Source organism: Podarcis liolepis, assembly GCF_965112155.1.
Source record: "Podarcis liolepis genome assembly, chromosome: 3".
Lineage (NCBI taxonomy): Eukaryota > Metazoa > Chordata > Lepidosauria > Squamata > Lacertidae > Podarcis > Podarcis liolepis.
Window position 1 is genome coordinate 105494702 of NC_139557.1, and position 23636 is coordinate 105518337.

General features: G+C 44.3%; 1 protein-coding gene and 1 long non-coding RNA gene across 2 annotated transcripts in view; one reads left to right on the forward strand and one right to left on the reverse strand.

Annotated features, from left to right (window-relative positions):
• Window positions 1-22686, reverse strand: part of LOC310702485 (cullin-9-like) — a 57278-nt gene extending 34592 nt beyond the window's left edge. Inside the window, exons 1-8 of the mRNA XM_083493968.1 lie at window positions 22599-22686; window positions 15511-16119; window positions 8845-8999; window positions 7974-8504; window positions 3514-3652; window positions 2015-2205; window positions 1112-1487; window positions 708-900 (exon numbers count right to left, since the gene is read on the reverse strand). Of these exons, the coding sequence (XP_083350094.1) occupies window positions 708-900; window positions 1112-1487; window positions 2015-2205; window positions 3514-3652; window positions 7974-8504; window positions 8845-8999; window positions 15511-16105 (2180 nt within the window). The 5' untranslated portion in view covers window positions 16106-16119; window positions 22599-22686. The remainder of the gene's footprint in view (window positions 1-707; window positions 901-1111; window positions 1488-2014; window positions 2206-3513; window positions 3653-7973; window positions 8505-8844; window positions 9000-15510; window positions 16120-22598) is intronic.
• The window catches only part of LOC310703018, a 429179-nt gene that overhangs the window by 172742 nt on the left and 232801 nt on the right, over window positions 1-23636 (forward strand). The gene's annotated exons all lie outside the window — the stretch shown is intronic.

Here is a 23636-nt window from a genome sequence, read left to right on the forward strand (position 1 = left end):
GCAACTAATCCACACTTAATGACCCACCTAAGTGGTACTCAGAATATCACTCAAGAAATCACTCAAGATATCCCTCAAGTAATTAAAGAACAAAAGAAGAAAAGGCACACTAACCTGGGAACTTCCTCTCTGCCCAGAACGTTGGAGGCTATACACCACACCCCCTCAACAGTATTTATAGGAACTCAAACACTGAGATCCTGCTCTGTTCCAGTAACAAGAAGCCGAAAGCACCAGCCTGAAGATGACGAGTGAGACCTCGTCGAAACGTCGCCTAGACACCCCAACTCTTACACGGGAAGACACCCGAAGACACCAAAACCTGCATTCCTGTACCCGTGAAAATCTACGAAAGCATATATATATATATATATATATATATATATATATAAAATGCAGTGTGCTCAGATAGAATAGCACACTGGTTTGCTATAAACCATGAAGTTGAGAATCAGTGTACATGAAGGGAGAAGAGAAGGAATGGAGGGTGTGTGTGCCCAAGGCTCACCCATTTAACATGTGAATCAGCCCCAAGGAGCAATAACCCATAATCTACTTATTAAAAGAAAAAAGAAAGACCGATTTTACCAAAGATCAGTCAGCTAACATCCTGCTCATATTTCCCCCCGAGGCACCTTCTCCTGCAAAGCAGTGGATCTGAAAGTGTTCCTCCTACTGCTATTGCCTGGGGTGGGAAGGGAACTGACCTGACTGAAGGGCCACTGTCCACTTTGATGACTTGTCTCTCTTGACTAGGTTCATCCTCCAAGATCTTGGTGATGAATCTGAGTCCAGCCATCTGCAGCGCAACCTCAGAACTAGATTTCTGGATTATATCCACAACATCTGCTAGCTTCTCCAGTGAGTTCCTCTTCCCTGTCACCTTGAGGCTGCAAAATGCTGACCAGGATCAAAACACCGATCAGTACAAGCCACCATGCCGTTTCAAACGCTCTCTTGTCTAGAAACACCATGACGCCCCTTTACTTTCGATTCTAGTTTCCCTCAGCCCACAACCAGTCTCCCTGGGATTTAAAAAAACCCCAAACCGCCCCCCTCAGTTACTTCACCCCAAATGAACGGAGGTGGGGGTGCTGTCTGGCACACTTACTCTTGGCTTTTTCATCCAATGTGTCCGGAAATGAAAGGCCTTCCACTTTGAGGAGCTCGTTAATCAGCTGTGTGTCAGTCTTCTCTGCCGCCGATAGAGCTGGAGAAGGCACTTCAGCCGAGAGCGACTCCTTCTTTGGCTTTTTGGACGCCATGCCTTCAGAAAGGCCACCACAATCCAGGGGCGTAACGTCCGCGTTTTGGCAGTTCTGCTCTGTCCCTCCTTTGCTGAAGGAATACTTGAGATAGACGTGAGAGCTATGCAGGTCACTGCAGGTGCAGCCCTGGCAGTACTTGCTCAGGAGCTGCAGCACCTTTTTAGCCAACTCTACCGACACCGACAGCTGGATCAGGCCCTCTTCATCTAGCTCAGTCACCTTGAAATAAAAAGAGACCGTTACAAGTACAGTGGACGCTCGGGTTGTGAATGTGCCCATGCAGCATGCACGTTCGCAACCCGCAGCATCCACAACCCGCAGTGGCGTGTCTGCGCACGCACAGGTTGTGATTCGGCACTTCTGTGCATGCGCAAAGTGCGATTTAGCGCTTCTGCGCATGCACGACCACCGAAACCTGGAAGTAACCCGTTCTGGGTTTCGGCGGTCCGTAACATGAAAAAACACAACCTGAAGCGCCTGTAACCCGAGGTATGACTGTATGCCGACTCCCATGTAAATACTGGGCTTCTCAAGTCCAGCCACAGCCACTGGAAGCAGAAGGTCCAGGGGCCACCCCTCCAAGAGACCCAGCCACAGAAGAACTGCGAGGACATAGCTTGTGAGCTGGCAGGCCACACTTCTGATACAATGATCTGGTAAGTAGGAAGGAGACGTTCCAGTGTCCTCCTCCCAGGAGCATTGCATGCTTCTCCTCTTTCTTCTCATGCCTGATTCATTCTGCTTACCACTTCTTCGTGATTTTGCTGGATGAACTGGACCACTTCCTGCTGCTCCTGCTGTTCTAGCTTCTTAATGAAGAAGAGGAGCTCCCACCATTCAGCCCGGCTCAGAGTCCCAGAGTTCTCATTCATCCGATCCGTCAGGTATGGTAGAGAGTACAGTCCTCCGAGTGGCTTGCAGTAGAAGGTCTTAGTAACTGCATGCAGAGAAAGAAAACAAACTCTCCTAGGCCCTCTCCCGATATACATGAAAACTCAGGTCCAAGTTAAACAAGCGGCTTGGCTACTGCTTGTGCCCACAGCTCCATCTAATGTTGTTCCCAAGGCAGGGAATAAGGTACCGCAGTGGATGAAGAGAGTTGATGGTGAAAAGGGCAATAGCAGATGTAAAGCTAAAGAGAGGAAAGGGAGGTTTAAGGATATGGCGAGTCTACATGCAACGTGGATCACACAATAAAAGTATTTTTGTGCTGCATCGCTTCAGACCACACAAGAGGGGTCACATATATGAATGCTTCTTTCTTATGGGGGAAAAACTCCATATGCATAAAAACCTAGCGTGACAGAATACATGGTAGCCTAGAACCAGGTGTGCAAGTTTTCTGTATGCAAGAAGTCTCAATGATACATTGGAGGAATAGCTTTATGAAGTGATCTGTTGTTTCCATTGACCAGGCCACAGTTACATAAAGAAGGGTGGAGAAGTAATAGACTGGAGATTTTCATCCAAACTTATCAGGTGTAGCAGCCAGTGTCGCTATTTAGTTTTATACAAATGTGCAAGCAGGAATTGTCATAAGGTACTACCCAGATGTCAAGCTTGGTTAAATGTTATAGCTCTGTCCAACAATTCCTACCTCGATGGCTAATGGACTATGTGTTGTGACACAGCTGAGGAAACCTGACTTTAAGGCATAGATGTCAACGTTTCCCTTTTTTAAAGGGAAATTCCCTTATTCCGAATAGGATTCCTCGCAAGAAAAGGGAAAAGTTGACAGCTATGCTTTAAGGTTACCCATGCTAATGTCACCTTTAAAATGTGCAACAAGGGACGGTTGATTGGGTTCTTACCGTGAAAAGGGGAGGGGGAGCAGGAGGCAAGGAGGAAAGAAAAAGTCTTAGAGAGACAGGGAGAGAATTGGAGACAGCAGGGCAAGAAAAAGAACAACCTGAAGAAAAAACCTCATAAATGGCTACAGGACAGGGCAGAGGAGAGACAAGGGATGTCTGCTAAGCTAGACAGGAAAACAAAGCTGTAGCGCTCCTGGAAGAGGAGGAGGAGATATGTAAATTTAGTCAAGAAAATATTCTGAATTATTCCGTGATAAATCATTTTTGCGGCCAGACATAAGAAAGAAAAGCATGAAACACAATTCTTCCTCTCTAGTGATCGTTACTAAAAGGAATATATCTAAAAAGTAGAAAGAAAGCAAAACAAGGAATAAAAGTGACATCCACAATAATGCATATATGTTTACAAATGCACACAGTGCATCTAACCTCACCTGTGTGTAGCTGCAGGTTCTCTGTTATACTGGAGACCTTTTCTTGGGCAGCCTCCTCTTCAGGCTGCTCCCCGGAGCCTGTAATCTCTATCATATGCCAGTGCACCCAGTAGGTGCGGCCCGTGGACTGCCACAAAACCTGTGAGGATGAACAGAACTTCAGGGTTAGAACTAACTTCCGGCCCAAATCTTCTGTGCTGCGTAATGGGAGCTCTGAGATGCAGAACAAAAAAGCTGGCAAAAGGTGCATACATTACGCAGCAAGTTTAAAGATGTAGGGAACAGGCGGTAGTTATTATTTCGTAGTAATCTCAATGATCAACACAATCCTTGATCGTGTTATAGGAATCAAGTTGTGACCCATTTTTTTGCATCGTATATAATTTCGTTTGGCAGAATTGGACCATTCTAGGGCTGGCACACCAGTTAACTGGCTGGTCAAATATTGTCAACTGGCCAGACAATTCTCTGCAGTCAAATGTTCCAAGAATTTCATTGTTTAGGTGGTAGAACACCTTCCTTCCTTATTTAATTAAGCTCTTGTCTGTTTAGCTAGGGCAGGAGTGAGGGTTGCTTCCCCCTAGTCCTGCAGAAAACCTAGTACAGTAGTGGAGCTAAGCTTAACAGAATCTGCAAGGCAGACCAAAGACCCATCAAGTTCAGCATTCTATTTCCCACAGAGACACCCAAAAAGAGTACATTGAGGGCATGGAGGCTATAAGGGAGACTCAAGAGCAGGCTCCTTAACCTTGTGCTTGAGCTACATGGTTCAAAACTAATACCAATTCCCTCTCCCGACACCCTCCTTGCACATTAAAGTCCAGGAAAGAGAGGATGGGGAGAAGAAGTGACTCAAACATAAAGAGGGGAGCAAAGTACAAGTAGATAAATAGGTACTGCTCCGGCGGGAAGGCAAATGGCGTTTCCGTGCGCTGCTCTGGTTCGTCAGAAGCGGCTTAGTCATGCTGGCCACATGACCTGGAAGCTGTACACCAGCTCCCTCGGCCAATAAAGCGAGATGAGCGCCGCAACCCCAGAGTCGGCCACGACTGGACCTAATGGTCAGGGGTCCCTTTACCTTTACCCCTTGAAGAATTATTTGCAGAATAATACTGCAGAAATATATTGGGGAGGAGAGGAGACAACTATCACAACTGGACTGAAGACACAAACATATGAAGAAAAAATATAGCCTGAACACAGAACAACAATATGTTAAGTCTTAGAAGCACCAAGCACAGTATAGTGATTAAGATCAGTAGAAGAGATGGATGGGCTGAAGACCAAAGCTCAACAAGCTTGCCTTAGATCCAACCACAGAAGCCCCCCCCCCCTTTTTTTTTGCAAAAGTCTTGGGCAACTGCCAGCTACAGCCAATTCCTTCTTCATTCAAGCTGTGACCTTAGCATCTTACAAATACCAGGCATCTCAGTTGCCACAGCCTAAATTGCCTAGATGCTTAGCCCATGATTTTCTGCTAAAAGTGGTGACTTGTTTTGCATATCATCTGGCAAACTTTCTCACCAGACATGTTGAGTTAACACGGAATGTATCATCTCGCTTCTGTAGCAAAATAATGAGCAACATAACTGAAGGAACATCATGCGGACAATTCAGTCCTCTGCTGTATCCTCACCGCCCACATACAGTATTCTGCACATGGAATTCACTGGCCAACACCCCTTCCACTCCTCAACCTCCTTTTCCCTATTATGCACATGCATCCAGTCAGAAACGCTTTTAGCTTGGTTGGTAGAGCATGAGATTCTTAAACTTGGGGTCTTTATTCTTATGAATATACCAGCAACATTTCAGATTTGACATCAGCCTGGATGCGGCCGTTGTGTGGGTGTGTTATCTAATAAAATAACACAAAACTTCAAAATCAGAAAATATCCAGTGTTTGGGTGAAGGACAGAGTATCCTTGGTTATACCTAAATGTAGACTATTACACAAGCAAACAGCTCTATAATTTTTATTCCAATCACCATCAAAACAACTGTGCAAGAGGTATTGTTCCAGTGTTAGAGGCTGGGTTGCAGATATCTGAGGCCTGAATCTGCCATATATACTAGATTCAGGCCTCAAATATCAGCAGCACTGACTCGTTCCTTACAGAGCCTCTTGGGTGCCCCCTAAGCTGTGGGACACCCTCTCAACCTACATTATACAGCTTCTGGAGGATGCTGATGATGTACCTCTTGCCATGGCTTTTGACACTTAAGGTGTATATTTTTAGGACCAACCTTCTTTTCATGAGGGACGCAGGTGGCGTTGTGGTCTAAACCACAGAGCCTAGGGCTTGCCGATCAGCGGTTCGAATCCCCGCAACAGGGTGAGCTCCTGGGTGAGCTCCTGTTGCTCGGTCCCTGCTCCTGCCAACCTAGCAGTTCGAAAGCACGTCAAAGTGCAAGTAGATAAATAGGTACCACTCCGGCGGGGAGGTAAACACCATTTCCTTGCGCTGCTCTTGTTTTGCCTGAAGCGACTTAGCCATGCTGGCCACATGATCCGGAAAAACTGTCTGCGGACAAATGTCGGCTCCCTCAGTCAGTAAAGTGAGATGAGCGCCACAACCCTAGAGTTGTCCGTGACTGGACTTAACTGTCAGGGGTCCTTTAGCTTTATGAATATAAATTGCTTTGAACTGTTTTTATTGTTGTGTTTTAATGCTGCGGCAGACCCTGGGACCTTGGGGTGAATATTGGTAATAAATAAATGGGAGAAGAAGAAGAAGAAGTTGTGACAAACATAGGTTTTTTAGGAAAAATTCAGAACTGTGTTGAAAGTTCCTCTGAAGTTCAAATTTCTTTCCACTGCAGTTCACTGGCACTCTCTACAGATGAGAATCTCTAAATGGCATTCTTGGAGGGCACCAGGTTGAGAAATGCTGCCTCAACATGAGCAAAACTCAGTTCTAAATCTTTCTCACTACTCTAGATGATCTTAATTTCAGCTCTCATTCTCCCTCTGGATACTCAACACTGAGGCAATATCTACAATTTTTGTGTCTGTGCATAAACTCTTTAATGAATACTTGTTCAAACTATCCAATATTATTGCAACATCATTATTTTCTGGCCTTGGCAAAGTTCACGCTGCAAAGCAAACTGCTACTGAAAGAATTATTTCCTTGGCTCCGTGCTCCAGCTTACCTCCACCATATCCCTATAATGTAAACATATTTTCAATTTCTAGAAGGCAGTTACAGAATAATCTCTTTCCATCTATTCATCACTTGCTACATTTTAAACAAGAACCTTCACATTTCTTCTATACTGCGCTATGAGCAAAAAAGCTCTTCCCTGGCTGTTTTTCCAACTCCTTTAATAATAAAACTTAGGAAAAGTTAAGACAGCTAACGGGTACATTTAACTCACTGGATATCAGACTGAACAACAGTTTCTTATACTACTCCCCTTGCTGTCATTTGTACCCAACTCTGGAAGATTTATAATTGTTTATTCCTGTGGTCAATGCTCGGAATTTCATGCACCCTCACTAATTAAGTGTAAAGTACATGATATTCAGATATCTTCATCAGATGATTTCATGGTTACTAAGGCTCTTAAGTATGTAATACATAACCCTTTACCTAGCCTAAGCTTTTCTTCTTTCTTGCTCTCTCCCCTTTAAAGTGGTCTCAGGGCTGGAAAAATCCCCAGTGCTACTCATACTAGGTTTCTGAAATTTTGATCCAACCCCCTGAAGCTCAGATGGCTAAATCCAAGAGGATGAAGCATACTGAAACTGGCTTCATGAATATGATTTAGTATTTCAGTCTTGCAGGGTAAGTGGCTTCAACCCTACACTATGCGTATTCCAGCCATAAGCTGGAATTTAAACCAGTATACATTAACCAGACAAGAAATCATTCCTAAAGGCAATCTGAGGACATAGGTAGACTGAACAAACAATGAGGATAATAAGAAGCTATACTACTGAAATCAGGGAAAGGGTGACCAATATTTAACTATAACTTCAGAGATACATAGCCAGGCACATGAAAAGGGTAATTTGGCCAGACACACAAACAATAAAATACAATATGACTTGTACAAACCGGCAAAAATCGGATACAGAATAAGCATAGCAGAATAGCAGAATAGCAGTTAGCAAGCAGAGCAACAAACCCCACGAATCAACATTATAACTTTAATAATGGGAAGGGCATATTTCACACAGGTAGGGGGCTGCAAAACAGTTGGCCTGACGTTTCTGACCTGCAGCCATCCTGCCATGAAGAGAAAATGAACATAAAACAAGGTAGTACACCCCCCCCCCAATTCCATGATTAAACCTATGAAAGATGCAGCAGTTCTAAATGCCACTTAACCAGTCCACCAAAAGGAACAACCCCTGAATCCTGTGAGGAACAACACTGCAAGTTCCACCTCTCCACCCCCCAATTCTTTCCCCTGCTCTGCTCCATCCTTGCTTCTTTCTCCAAACCACATACCTGTACAGGGGGCATCCCACTATTGCTTTGGCGAAATTCGCCCTCGTCTCCGATATTGATCTCCTCGTAGTCTTCCAGCATGCGCACGGTCATCCCCGGCTTCAGGTTCTCCTGCACATACTCTACATAGCTGCTACGGTTGGAGAAATCTGACAAAGTCAAAAATCCCTGCCCTTGCTTTTTCCGTGGCGACGGCTTTGGGGTGACCAGAGGGACCTGGACAGCAGTACAAGTGGAACCCTTGGGCTGGAAGATGGAGCGGATGACTCGAGGCTGCGTCTCCCTGAGGGAAAGCTCCCTTTCCTGGCTGCGGTCCCACCCCATGACCCGCACCAGCTCCGAAATGAGGTTCGCCATGGCCATGCTGAAGTCAAACTCCCGTTGCACCCGACTCTTTTCCCCAAAGTTTGCGCTGGGGGCTGCGCAGTCTTGGCGTTCCCCTCCCAGTTCTGTGGTGCTGTTAAGCTTGTCCATGAGGGAGGTGACGCACAAATAGCGCTTCACCAGAGAAAACAGCAGCTTCCCTGGAATCTGAAAGAGATGCAACGTATCAGGCCAACAGCTAGAAAATTATGCTCTCCCCTAGCTCATTGTTAAGCTAGACCCTAAATCATCCTGTATTATATCTCCATTTCCAATTAATTTTCTGCCCCTGTGAGTTCTTGCTTTCTCCAAACCCACTGCCCTCCACCTCCACACTAGGCAAGTCCCTGGATTACCCCAGCCAACTAACATCCTTGATCTCGGTCTTTGGGTCATGCCACTCTTATCTCATCTAAGACATGCACTCAAATCCTTGCATTCTCAACCATCTGTCTTCACAAGGGAACCCTTCCTGACCATATCAGAATCAGACCAGATCAGCAGGTACCTGAGGGAGATGGATGCCTTCAAAGGACATGCAGTGCTCTTCGGAAGATGTCGTTTCTGCAAACAGCTCCAAGAGAGTATAGCGGCTGTCAAAATCCATATGCTGCTCAATGCCATCCTGCTGGCTCAGGGACAAGAGAACATACGCTCGGCTTCCTGAAACCAAAACAGACATACTCAGTGCTGCGCCTCATATTCTGCCAGTGAGAGGAGATCTTCGCAAAACAGTGGTGCTTCTCCAGCATTATACATCTGTTCTGGATTGTCACATTTAATGCAGCTCCAAGATGTATATTAGAAATGTATCTAGGTAAGTCACACACACAGGTAACAAATGCATAAATGTGGTAGGTGAAAAGGCTTTTCAAGGCAGACAAGTTCTACTTTAGCAGAATGAGCGTTTTTCCGTTAGATGCAGCAGTTCAAGGCAGCTGGCATTCCCAGTCCCTCTCAAAATCACAGAATGTAAAAACAAAACATGGTTAATACTACTGCCTTTCTTCTGGTTACTGAACCTCTCAAATCTCTCTTCAGCCTTTATTTTCATCACCATGACAGTTTTCCCCTATACAGTGGGGTACCTCACACGACGAATGCCTCGGAAGACGAAAAACTCACAAGACGAAAGAGTTTTTTGTTTTTTGAGTTGCTTTGCAAGACGAATTTCCCTATGTGCTTGCTTGGCAAGACGAAAATGTCTTGCAAGTTTGTTTCCTTTTTCTTAAAACCACTTGAAGAGGTGCAGTTGCGACTTGACCGTGCTTCGCAAGATGAAAAATTCGCAAGACGAAAAAACTTGCAGAACGAATTAATTTCGTCTTGCGAGGCACCACTGTAAATTAAAGTTGGAATAGTAAGAGGGAGTCCGCTGATCACTTCAGATAGCCACACTAATTCCTCCCACCCTTAGGCTTCAGTGAAAGTTAATGCTAATGTTCTCAGTCTTAACCAGACCCTGAATACAGAATTTGAAGCTGGTTTATACATTCTGGTTAGCACTGGCTATTATTAGGGAGAACAGGAAAAGAGCTTGGGAATGTACATTAAAGAAATGATTATCCTGTTTCCCGCTGGAAGTTTTACAGTAAGCTCCTAAAGCCAAAATAGCGTCTAGTCAGAACACATTGGGTGCAATAGCAGATGGGATTGCCAAAGTATCTCCCCCCCAAACATCTGTCCCCCCCCCTTTTAAAAAAAATAAAAATTGACAAGCATGTAAAGCTGAGTTAAACATTCGTATATCTGCATCAGTCCCAATAAATGGCCTATGTAGGTATACTTTCAAAACCTCAGAAGCCCAAGAACCAAACAAAGCACTGTCCACAAAGCACAAACTTTGCACTGAAACATTTAATAGCTATTACACATCAGTGACAAGTACCGTATTTTTCGCCCTATAGGATGCACTTTTTCCCCTCCAAAAATGAAGGGGAAATGTGTGTGCGTCCTATGGGGCGAATGCAGGCTTTCATTGAAGCCTGGAGAGCGAGAGGGGTCGGTGCGCACCGACCCCTCTCGCTCTCCAGGCTTCAGGAGAGCCCCAGCGCCAGCCCCACAAAGTCGGGGGACAGAGGGAGGCGGAACGCCGCCATCCCGCTGTCTCCCGAAGTGGTTTGGAGGCTGGCGGCGGGGAGACCCCGCCGCCAGCCCCACAAGCTCCGGGGACAGTGGGGAGGCGCAGCACGTCTCCCCGCTGTCCCCGGACCTGATCTGAAGGCGGGCTGCGGGGAGAAGAGCGCTTCTCCCCGCTGCCAGCCCCACAAGCGCCTGAGGGGAAATAATTTTTCCCCCTTTATTTCCCCCCAAAAAAACTTGATGCGTCCTATGGGCCGGTGCGTCCTATGGGGCGAAAAATACGGTAATTGCCACCAATTTGATCTAGACTTGCTCAACCTTTGCTTATTTATGATATGACAAGAAGCCAGAACATACTTCCTCCTCCTTTTCCCACTCCAATTTTTCACTACAAATTCAGCTCTTGCCTAGACTTTTGTCTTCGGAGATTACAACAAAATTGAGAGTTAGTGGAAACTGTGACAGTTCAAAAGTCCAGGGTATGATAACTAAGAAGCATAGGACATTTTAGGAAGTTCAGTCACACAGTTTCTGAAGACAACATGTCTTCAGAGATTAAGGGGAAATGTTTATGGTTAAGAAAGTGGGGGTCTGAGGAACAAGAACACTAAACTCCATCTAATGCAATGTCTCCTTTTATACCGAGAATGTTTTTGCAAAATTGTACAATACAAAATGCAGACAACATAAAACACAGCTGAAGGGCTTTTCTTTACATTATCTTCCTGGGAATCCAGAAAGGGCCTCAGTTGCTCTCAAATATAATGGGCACTATTTCTTGGTTATTTGTTTTATTTTTGTCTAGTATGCAGTTTGTCTGGTATGGCAGGTTTACCACAATACATATCTATCAGAATGAGTTTGTGTGATGTGGTGGCAGGAATAAGAAACTGTCTCCAAAATGTTTGCCATTACATATACAAGGATGAAAGCCAGAAGGTTATTTTAAAAAGTGAGACAGAGGAAGTCTGGAAATGCTCTGAGTGGTACTTAGATATGTAGCTGGGTTGTGAGAAGCTCAACACGTAGGAGCAGAAGCAAAGATCAAAAAGGCCTGTGCAGTTTAAGGAATTGTATTCCTGGGTTTTTTGTTACACAGTCAGGGGCAGGCATTAGTCAGTGGTAGGAGTGAGCATTCAGGTTGCATGATGGCACCTGGTAAGTTATTACTGGGTAAAGTAACATTTGGTTTTCATCTAGCTTTGTAGGCAGTGTAAGTCCTTTCCAACTAATATATAAAATTTAGAAATATTGGCTTTAGCATTCTTTCAACCACTCTTGTTTAAGGTTCTTACCATAAATAGCCCTGCCCACTTCCTAATCTTTGTATTTTAAAAAGTTTACACTAAGCAGCTGTAAGATTCTGGCTTAATGAATCATGAGTTTAAGTGCAAGATTAATCTCTGTGTAGGAAAAACATGCATTCTGGAACATTATGAAGGGCAGTGCTAATGTCTTTTCCACCAAAGGATCACAGATTAAGCAGCTGATATCCTATCAGTAAAACCATAATTTCCAATAACTGCCCCACATTACATTTTTCAGGGCAAATTTAATCTCAGTACGTAGGAAAAGGAAGCGTAGTAAGTGGGTGTCAAGAGTTTTAGAACTGAGTTCTGTTCTCTAACGGCAAGTTGGTCATCTCTCTGTGCCTCCATTTCTTCCTGTTGTTAAAAAAGATTATACTTGCTAATACAACAGAGATGTATAATCAAAAACAACCATTCTTGCTAATGGTCTGCCAGAATTTAGTTTCTCCCTTCTTTTCACTACACAGACAAGGATGAATTGGAAAATGAGCATGTTTTGAATTTCTTTTACTCTCTCTCTTAATTACTCAAGCCAACAAATATTCAATGGAAGTTTAAGATTTGGAGTGGTAGGACTCATTGCCTCCAGGTTTCTGAAATAGCTGAAAAGCAAATTCAGGTAAAGCTTGTAATGTGAACTGAGCATAAGAGAACAACTCCAAAAAACGGATGACTAATTGTCAATGCCTGTTCCTGAGAAGCATGAAAGAAACAAAACATTCACAAAGGCTCCAAATAAATAATTATCACAATTTGTGTCATAAGGGAGGCAGGAAAACCCTAAAACCAATTTATTTATTACATACAAGGTCAGCTTTATCCTGAAACACTACAACTGCAGAAGTTTGAAAAGAAAGCTGCCAAGTTTGTCTCTAGCCCTTCTAACTTAATTACCGAAACACACTGGGAATCACAGCCAAACTTTGCAAGTCTAGATAGAGCCACATCATGTAGCAGCACCAACTCAATTGCAGATACAGCCAGGTTGCTGTGTTCAGAAAGTTTAAACTGGTGTAATCCATGCCTATTTAACATTTACATGGGGCAGAGGATACATGATTAGCATGCACAAGGTACCAGGCACACACTCTGATGACTCAAGAAGCAAAACTGCGTTAAGACCTCTGCTTGAGGCTCTAGGCAGCAGCTAGTTGACTCTACTGAACGTTGGCTGCTGGTCTGTCTCAATATAAAACAGCTTCTTATATGCTTCCATGCAACTTTTTATTATTTGCTACCTTTATAGAGGTCAGCCTGTATTTGCTGGGGTGGAGGAGAATTCAAATGGAAAACTAAAGTTCTGAGATGGAAAACTGAAGTTGTTATTTTTCTAATGCCACACAGCAAGTCCACGGCTGAGGTGGAAATTTAACTCCAATCTCCTGGATCAAAGTCTAACTCTCTCTTCACCTGCCCATGGCCACTCTCAGTAATCCAGCTGAAGTCAACAGCATTCACCTGTTTTGTTAATCAAAGAAACAAAGAGGAAGGCCTGCATTTTAATGTTATTTATTCTTCTTCTCTAGAGAAGACTGCCATTTTGTGCTTGTTCTCAATTACTGTCCTAGTGGGTTTTTCAATGTCTCATTGCTCCAGTTAACTGATACAAACAGGGCTATTTAACGCAATGCAGCTTGGTTGCTCAGTTTGGCTATGCTTTGAAGTCCCTAAGTCAGGACTTCAGAGCACCTTGCACAGAGCTTTTTGCCTTTGTTTTAGGAGCAGTTTTAATGCAAACTGGACCAGGAAGGGGTTTTGCATTGAAAACCCCTCTGAAACAAGAGACCTGCTTTGATACAGGTGCTATAAAAAAGTTTTACTGTTGTTGTTTTTTCAATTTTCCAGCTCCTTGCTGCCTGCAACCTGCTTTGAAGTCCCAGCTTTGGAGCTCGACAGCACCAAATCAGCTGATGTCACTGTGGTGTCAGGAGATTGACTGGTGGGTAGGCCCATCCACTTGTTAAATTTAGCACACAAGGTCAATCCCAATGTGGATCTGGCCCATGGAGGCAAAAAGATTCCCCATTCCTGCTGTGTAACATGCTTACTATCCATCATTAAGATCAGGATACTGTATAAAGATTTTAATCATTTTATAACTACAGTGGTGCCCCGCAAGACGAATGCCTCGCAAGACGAAAAACTCGCTGGACGAAAGGGTTTTCTGTTTTTGCGTTGCTTCGCTAGACAAACTTCCCTATGGGCTTGCTTTGCAAGACGAAAACGTCTTGCGCTTTTTTTTTAAAGCCGCTTGAAGAGGCGCAGTTGCGACGGACCGTGCTTCGCAAGACGAAAAACATCGCAAGACGAAAAGACTCGCGGAACGAATTCTTTTCGTCTTGCGAGGCACCACTGTATAAAAATCCACATCACAGAATTGTAGAGTTGGGAGGTAACCAACCCCTTGCAATGCAGGAACCACAAATGACCACAAAAAAGAGGGTTTTTTAAAAAAAAAAATCCCCACACCCTGAGGCTGAGACCCAGCATCCGAAAGCATTTCCTGGTCTAAGCGCAGGGGCAATCCTGCATGGGGTGAATTTTTAAATGTTTGCACATGAACCTGAACTGTCTCCCAAAGAAGACACCGAACTTTTGTTTGCTTGAAGTGGGACCAAACTTGACTAACTTCAGTCCAATGAGCTGAATTAAAAATAAGAATATTAATTATAATGATGCTTGACTTCATGGGTAAGAGAAATATCCCCATGACTCACAATGAAGTCTGTATCCAAAGCTGCCATTCCACACTTAAGACTTCCACCTGTACAATGGAATTTCCCCTTCTCTTCTCTGCAGCCCACCCCATGCCCCCTCCTCATGTAGATTTTGAGGGCACGGGGAGAGCAGAGGAAGGGGAAGTCCTGTTGTGTGAGCGGACCTCCATTTAAACAGCTAATGGATACAGTCCTGTCTAGTCTAGTAAGAAACATTACAGTAGCCGGGAACTACAGACTGAATACTTAAAACATCAAGGTTAAAAGTATCCTAGAAATAATTAAAAATCAAGATAGCCAAGGTCTCAAGGCAAGCAATATCCCTTTTCCTTTCCTCTAGAGAACTCCAAGGAAAAAGATAAACCATGCTTAGTGTGAGAATGTGACAGATGAACATTGCTGCAGCATACCTCTGAATTTCTTGTCTAAATTCAAGAAATACAGGATAACCCTATTAAAACCCACAGATAAAAGTCTGAGAGGTCTGACTAAACGTAGTTCCAGCAACGGATCTGTAATTATTCATTTAGCCCTGGAATCATCATCAAATATAAAATGAAAGTTTCTTTAGAAGTTCTTAAGAACTTGGTTCTCCCAAGACAACTAGAAAGCCACACTTTATCCGTCTTGCAATCTAACACCATGAGGAACACAGAAAGCCTCGGCAATTTAAAATGCTACGTAAAAGAACAGTGATTGCAGTGTCTCTGGAGCAGGTTCAGACTTACCAAACTTTGACTGTGTTTGGAATCAAAACTCTACTCAGCCCTAATGAACAAGACGACCACATTTTCAGATGCAAGATTCCTTCCTCTTATCTGAATAACAATACCACCATCAAATGCAAGAGGCAGAAGCCTTGAGCAGATTCAGCCACCCAATCCCACCAGGTACTCCATCCACATGAATCATTATCATTTTCCAGTTTCTCAAAGCATTCTAGGGACTATCAACAGAGAATTCCTGCATCGCAGGGGGCTGGACTAGATGTCCCTTGGGGTCCCTTTCAACTCTAAAATTCTAAGCCTGAAGGTCACCCTAGGATTTCAGACCGGGAAATCTTACCTGCATCATGGGAAGCCAGGGCCCTCAGCATCTTCCCAGCACTTCGGCGAATCTGCTTCTCCTCATTACACAGCATCTTCATCAGCAGATCCAGAGCACCTGTCTCTTTGAAGACACCCGTCAACGAGCCAATACTGGCATAGGCACTGAGCACATGGATGGTGTTTAGGATGGAGGACTCTGGGCCTGTAGTCCTGGCCATTTGCCGAGCAGCCCGCTGCACCAGGTTCCTGACATCAGCCTTCATCTCAAGCAGCGAGGCCTCATCCAGAGTGACGTCAGATGGGTATGTACTAGGTGCTTTTTCTTCCTTTACCCGCTGCCCCTCAGGTTTCCTCTTGCCCAGCAGTGTGGGGCAGTTGGCATAAACCTCCTCTGCCGACATCCACATCAGAATATTCTCCGTTTTGCTCTCGGAGGAAGCAGCATTGGCGCTGTTTCCTAGGCTGTCATCCAAGCTAAGGATGCTCCAGCGAATCAAGTATTCGGTGTGGCCATCGTGGCCACGGCGCTGCCGGATTAGCTCCTCGGGATAGGCCTGCAGTTTGGGCCCAAGATGCACCAGCAGATTTCCATTTCTCCTCTCGCCCACCATGATGGAAGATATATCTGTGAACAGCGAAGGGAAGAGGTTAGGCTCCCGAGAGATATCCAGGCTAGGTGCCCCATAGTGCCATAACTAGAGGCACCAAATTGTTTTAAGTAAAAAAGTTGGCCTGGTGCAAAATGCATAACATCAAATATGACTCCTTGTACCTGTGGGGACCCCGTCATACACTCCATGCCAGACAGACTTTTCAGTGTCATTGACTTCTCCCTTACAAGTGTGTGACATTTAATGCACATTTAGAAACATTTTGCTCCAAGCCAAAGGTTCCTATCCTTGATCACTGAAAAGCTGGCATGACCCTGAAGGACTCCTGGTGTATCATGCATTATTACATTGCAAGCATGCAGGCAGGGAACATGGTTTTCATTCAGTGCTCAAAACTAGCTGGGTGCCAGGTGTGTTTTGTGACTGGTGCAGGTCCAATTTTGACCACATGGAGATTTCTGGGTGCTAGGTTGGCGACTGGGAAAAGCAAAATATCACTTAGAGAAGGACCTGGACTATTTTATTTGAAGCTTGAATTCTGGATTGTTTTATCGGATGTTGTAGTGTGTTGTAAACCACTTTGAGATTTGTTCTCTTCTAATAGGAGGGAACTATATGCTGTGAATCAGGCAGCCAAGGACTATAGACGCTTCTCTTTTATTAAGAGCCTCCGCTGCTAAAATTAACAAGAGGAAAACACTCTTCTCCACAATAAAACACATTTGCTAATAAACATGGGCCACATAAAATTCACTGAGAGTTGCTGTGGTTTTTAAAGTAAAACCAGGAAACTCGTTTATAGAAACAAAAGATGAGCAGATGTCAGATCTAAAAAGAGGAGATCTGAGCAATCTTCACACTAAGAAAATCTTCTCTCCAGTCCAGGAAAAACAGCATCCCTGTACTTTATTTGATAGGATCAAGGTGAACTATTTATTTATTTATTAAATTTGTATGCTGCCCACCTAAAGATCACAGGGTGGCTGGTTCACAACATAAAATCACGCACAAGACTTTATTTCTTAAAATTTATATGCTGCTTGAAAGAAAACCTCAATGCAGTTTATACAAAAGATAAAACAATAAAACAGGTTTCTGAAGAGCTTCATTCTCCTTGCCCAAACTCTTCTGCCTCCCCTGCTCTCCCTCACCAAAACCCCCACCATGCAGCAATTAGAAACTTCCAATCCTGGTTTATAGTTTCATTCAGAGGTGGATCCTCTTCTGTATGTTGGCACACATTGCAATCTCTTTAGAAGAAATGGGAGGCAGCTCTCTCTGAAATTCCATCTTATACTTTTGTTGCACAGAGCAAAAGGAAAAGCACAAACCACTCTCCCCCCAAAGTCTCTTCTTTCTCACAGTTCAAATAAAACTGAGCAGAACTAGAGCTTTGCAAAGGTCAGAAAAATGTGTGTGTTCCTTTCTCTAATCCTCTTAGATGGAGGAGGAGAAAAATCATATCTACACTTCAGTGTTAAACAATCATTCCTTCCCCTTGGGGAACCATAGATGGGGGAGTTTTCTAGCAGAATTCTTAGTTCTCTCAAAAACTACAATTTCCAGAACTCGTTGTGGGAAGTCATGACAATAGATCGCCTTCACTCATCCTTCCTAAAGCCCCACATTGCTAGCAGAGGCAGGACAAGAAAAAAGCATTATTACTTTTTACAGCATGTTCAAGTCATCTGTGATCTGCTACCCACTGATGGGAGACGGACAGTCTAGCTCCTACTGGTAAGAACAGAGACTTAGTCATGCATGCCTTAGATGCAACTTCTCCTCCTTGTGAGCCATGCTTTGCAATCTGTCAGCTGTACTGCATACTCAAGTGCTGACAGCAATGGAAGAGAGACAGACTTTGCACAGTGAAAAGAAATCAGCGGTCCTGCAACTAGGAACAAAATGAGAAAGCAGCCGCACAGTTTAAAAGTAACTGTCTTCCAAGCACAATGACAACTTTCATTCTGGGCTAGACATTATTGCTACCAGCACCCCCAGCCCTGGATCCTCCAGTATCCAACAACTAAAGAGCAAACCTCCCTCCTTCAATGATTCTACTTTCCATCATGCACTGCATATTTCCTTCTGGTGTTTGTATTTCTCTCTCTCTCTCTTAACATGACCTTGCGGACGTCGTCCGACCAGTATTTTCTTACATCTGCTAAGCTAACACCAATTAATAATACTTCTGTGCTGGAGGCTTGGCAGACTTCTTGTCATCTGGAACAGCCTGGCTCCAAGACTGCGCTTCCATCACTCAGCATTCCACCCATGCCGCATCATCAGTGGGTTCCACTCAGTGCCAACCTCTTACTGAAACCAGCATGGAACTTATTCCTGGACTAAAAGTAATACTGTACCAAACGTCTTCTAGCCAAATTTAAACAACTGATCAGAATACATTGCTCTATGGGGCAACTCTGCTGGACTTTGCCAGGTTTGGAAAGGAGACCTTGGGATTCAAACTGACCAGCGCCAGCCCCCACTAAAAACAATCTCTGCCTGCCTTCAAGAGATGCCCCTTCACTGGCAATGGTCTTCAGCACAGCTCTCCAAGATAAACAAGACTTTATCCCCTTTATGATGGAAACGCTGTGGGAATTACAGTTCTTTCCTTTCTTGCATGGTGGCCTGAAATACAGTGCAAAAATTACAGGAAAATATTTTTTACACTCTCTCTCCCATCAAGGGGCAGGCATTGAAACCCGGCTCATCCTTAGCTGTGTTATCACTGGAAAGTGACACAAACCTAGTGGTGTTCTTGTTGACAGCAGTGCAACGGATGCAGTCTTCCAAACAGAATTATTTTACTTCTGAATCTGATTGTTTGCTCACACTCTATTTCCAAGCAAGTCTGCCAAGGCTCACATTTCAAAACATTTTTTTTAAAACCCTCAATTTCACAGGACTGCAAATTAGCCTATCAGCGCATTTAAAGCAGCAGAACTTCCCTAAAGCCATGTGTCACAAGAACATTAGTTTTCTCCCATCAGTTTCAAGAAACCAGTAGCTACAACAAACCGCTTGCATCAACCAAATCATCACACAATGAGAAACACTCACATGTGCTCTATGAGCCTGCCTCCTGTCATGTGAACTTTGGTGCTAAGGTTGTAAGATTAGACAGTTTCAAATGCAAAGGACAAGCTGGAAGCTGTGACGCTAAGGTGACATGTTTTGAAATATCCCTGAACTAACTGACAACGTGACAAAAAAAAGAAACTGACTTTGAATATGAACTGGAAAGAAGAAAAGCCCAATATTTGCTTCTAAGAGTTAATAAACCATAACTTTCTTACATTTCATTTTTTATTTCTTATTTTATTTAAACTAGATAAAGGGGGGAAATATTACATCTCTGCAATACAGACTATAAGACAAAGTCTCTCACCATAGAGGGGCTAGAAAACAATAAACATTCAAATGCGAAATTTATCAGTCCAGAGATGTATAAACAATATGAATGTACTTACAGGGGTTTAAGAGGGGACATAATAACCTGATATAATACGAACCAAAACATTTGGGAAAACCTCCGTGACAGTTGACAATGTTTCTAATTATTGTCATTTTATATATTTAAATCTTTGGGTTTTTTAATGTGCTGGTTTTGAAACAAACCACACAGATAGGACGTATAGAAACTGAAGCAAATACCATGTTGCTAAAATCAGTGGGCAAAATCATACTGTGTCCATCCACCAGCAAAATGGGCACCAATGGCAAAAACGACTCTCCCTCACCCCTTCACCTGCCCCTAAAATCTGCTCCCAAATGCTGAAGGACCCTCTGAAGAAGATTGGGGTGAGGGGAAGTATATTCACAAGACTCTGGCTATTGTCCAATGACAATAGTTTAAATAGGAAGTACAATACTGCCATTTGATTGTGGAAGCGTTTGGCTTTGTAATTATAAAAAGATAGTATGTATTTTTGAATTTGGTAACATTTGAAATTATATTTCCTTCTTGTGAGGTGTAGAACATTTTTAATTGTTTTATACCCCACCCAAGATAACATTTAACACTTTTCCTCCCATAGATTAACCTATCTTTTTCTTAATCTTGATTTTCCAGCTCCTGTAAATGATTCTAACCATAAAAATGAAGTGTTCTGTTAGGAATCTGTGATAAGACACATATACAATGGAAGCGTGGATTTAGATTATGCTCACAGTAAAAGTCGCCAAATCTTTTACTGTTGCATAAGTAACAGACACAGCAAACAGTGCTGGAGAAAGTTATACACAGAACGGGAAGTTTTAGCCTGCAGGTTTTTCAGCTACAGATATATACAGATACAGAACATCTCTGTTGCTCTAATGCCAAGGCTTCAACGGCAGTAGAATAGGCCCACACCTTACGCAGGGGTCATGTTCTGGGGATTGCTCCTAAAGCCAAAATCACATAGTCAAAACACACTGGGTTCATTGATGTGTGGGGCTGCCAAAGTCCTTTGTGCCCCCTTTCCACCCTCTTTTTTTTAAAAAATGGCCAAGTATGTAAATGCGCACAAGTTAAATGTGTGTAAGTTGCGGGCTTACTGTAACAAGGCCAACTAAAACTAGCTGACATACATTAATCACCGTGATATAGCTACAGCTCAGAGCCATTACCACAGCAACTGGCTCATTTGGCCTTGCACCTGTGATAACCTCGCCCATCAGGTGATTTATAATCAAGCTATTCCAACATTTTCTTCTTTCCATTACTTTGTATCTTGCCGACATAGGCTTGCGCATCCATTTGCAATGTCCCATAAATGTTACAACGGAAGAAGTCTTTCCCTCTGCTTTTATTTCCATTCAGACCATTACTTAATAATCAACTTTTAATCAAATAGAGTAACTTAATCTTGGAGTAACAGTCTTTGAGAAAGTTCTAGCCAGCATGAACATGGAAAATTATTTTGCTTGTCTAGCACCAAGTGTATTTCAAATTAACACTGGAATCCTGAGGGATGAATTCTAGGTGCTACTTCATCAGATGTATGAGTCAGAACCTATTCTCTGGCATCTAAGGAATATACTCTTAGTAATACATCTGATGAAGCAGACTCTCGCCTATGAAAATTCATGCAACAATGACCTGTTACTCCATAAAGTGCAGCACTGGGAGAGATTCTGTTGCAGCACTGGTGCATCGGCTTAAATCGAGGCAATTTTAAAGCAGTAATGTAAATTGCTGTAAAAATACTGATTTAAAGTTCCCCACTCAGCATTTCCTATCACAGTCCACACTGATAGCATGTTATGACATTTAAATCACATTCATGCACAATAAGCAAAGCCTTTATACTATCTAAAAACATTTTATCTGTCACACTGTACACATCAAAGGATACTAAGGCAATTTATCTGTGGGTGAAACACCCCAAACTATCTAGCACATAATGGAAAGAGATTCTCCATATGATGAAAAACCACACACCCATTTGGTCAAGAATAAGTCAGAAATGCTACTAATGAGCCACTCATTAACAAGAGCCATAATGCTTGCTCTCAGAAGTCAAGCACTTTCCTCCTTTTGCACGGAAGAAGCCTCAAACTCATTTCAGGAGAGTTCCCCCGAACCAAGTTCTATGTGAGAAAAGTACAATTTGCTCACTGAAACGTCACTTCGACCCACATTTCCCATCCGTACAGGCCCTTCGGACTGGAAGTCGGGACGTTTAAATTGCACTCGGATTTCTTCTTGGAGCAGCAGTTCGCGAGCCGGCGCGTGAGATACAGATGCGTGTGTGTGTGTGTGTGTGAAATACGTTATTGGGGTCGGTTCCCTCCTACCTATACTTGAGGCGGGCCGATTTCAATCAATGCATCCGACGGAGGAGGGTCGTCCTGTTGTTTCTCTCCCCCCCCCGGCCCCCTTTCATATAAGGTACAGTGGTACCTCAGGTTACGGACCTCGTTCCGGAGGTCCGTTCTTAACCTGAAACTGTTCTTAACCTGAAGCACCACTTTAGTTAATGGTGCCTCCCGCTGCCGCCACGAAATTTCTGTTCTCATCCTGAAGCAAAGTTCTTAACCTGAAGAACTATTTCTGGGTTAGCGGAGTCTGAAACCTGAAGTGTATGTAACCTGAGGTACCACTGCACAGGCTTTGTCGCCCGTTTAATCCACACGGCCGCTGGTCTCTCTTGAGCTTTCGGACACGCGCTCCCTTTCGGCCGCCTACATTCAGAGGAATCCCCGCGCCACCCCCAGCGGCGGGCAAGTTCCCCTCACGAGTCCCTCGACTGAAGCCCCTGTGGGCAAGCCGGGCTCCCTCCCCACCAGGGAGGCGGCGGCGCGGAAGCGAAAGAGAAAGGAGCACAAAGAAACGGAGCGGCGGGATGAAGCTCCCCGCCCAGAAGGGCCGCGGGGCGACACAACGTGGTGCTGGGGAAGCGCCCCGGCTCGCCCGACGCTGAGGGCCCCTAAGCGGAGACCACCCTAGAAGGGGCCTGCTGAGGGGAATGAGCCCCGTCCGGCGCCCAGGGAGCCCCGTTACCTGCCCAGCCAAGCACCGAGGGCGACGCCGCCGCCGCTCCTCCTCCTCCTCCTCCGCCGCCGCCTCCTCGCCCGGCCACTCCAGCAGCTCCACAAGTTCCGGGTCACCAGGGCGCATGCGCCGGAAGTCGCGCGTGCGTAAGCCCTTTCCCTTCAGCTTTAACGCCGCCGCCGCCGGCTCCTCTAGTCTACGGGGCCCTGCGAGGGACAGTTCGGACGCCGCGAAGTCGCGCGCCGCTGTGTATGTTTGGTCGCTATATGGAGTGCCGAGTGAATGGCAGCTGCAAGCAAAAAAGCGTTCTAAGTGTTGTTTTTAAAGTGCAATGTACAACGTGGCACTAGGTGGCGATGGCGAGCCTTATGGAAAAGTCAGTGTCTGTGTGTGTCTTTTAAAAAAACGCTTTAATAATAAGCATTTTCAGAACTTTTTAGATATGTCTGTAGATTCCACCTGAGCCGTCACTGCTTAGCTGGCGAGCCCGCCTGCAGCTGAGCCCATTCTGACTCCTTTAGTTATTTAATCTAGCGTTTGCACCTGCCGGATAACAAGCCCCATTCAGTACACCGGTACTTGCTGCTGAACAAATGTGCATTATATTACTATTGTTGTTGTTGTTTAAATGTGTTTAGTCTCTTTATCTTGCGCAGGGCAGCCCAAATCGACTTGAAGCCAAACAAACAAACAAACAAACAGCACCCACACAGAGCACACAAATAGATACATAAAAACCAAGGGGGGAAAGAAATACATTAAAAAATAAATTGGCTGGATGCCAATCCTGGATGGGTTGCACATCTGAGCATAGCTGTCAACTTTTCCCTTTTCTTGTGAGGAATCCTATTCAGAATAAGGGAATTTCCCTCTAAGAAAGTGAAACGTTGACAGCTATGCTCCTGAAGGAGCAGATCCGCAGTCTGGAGGTGCTATTGGATCCAACTCTCCCTGGAGGCTCAGGCTGTCTCAGGAGCTATGGGTGTCTTATCGGCTGCGGATGGTTGACAGCTGCAGCCATTTCCAGACCCGGAAAGCCACAGCAGG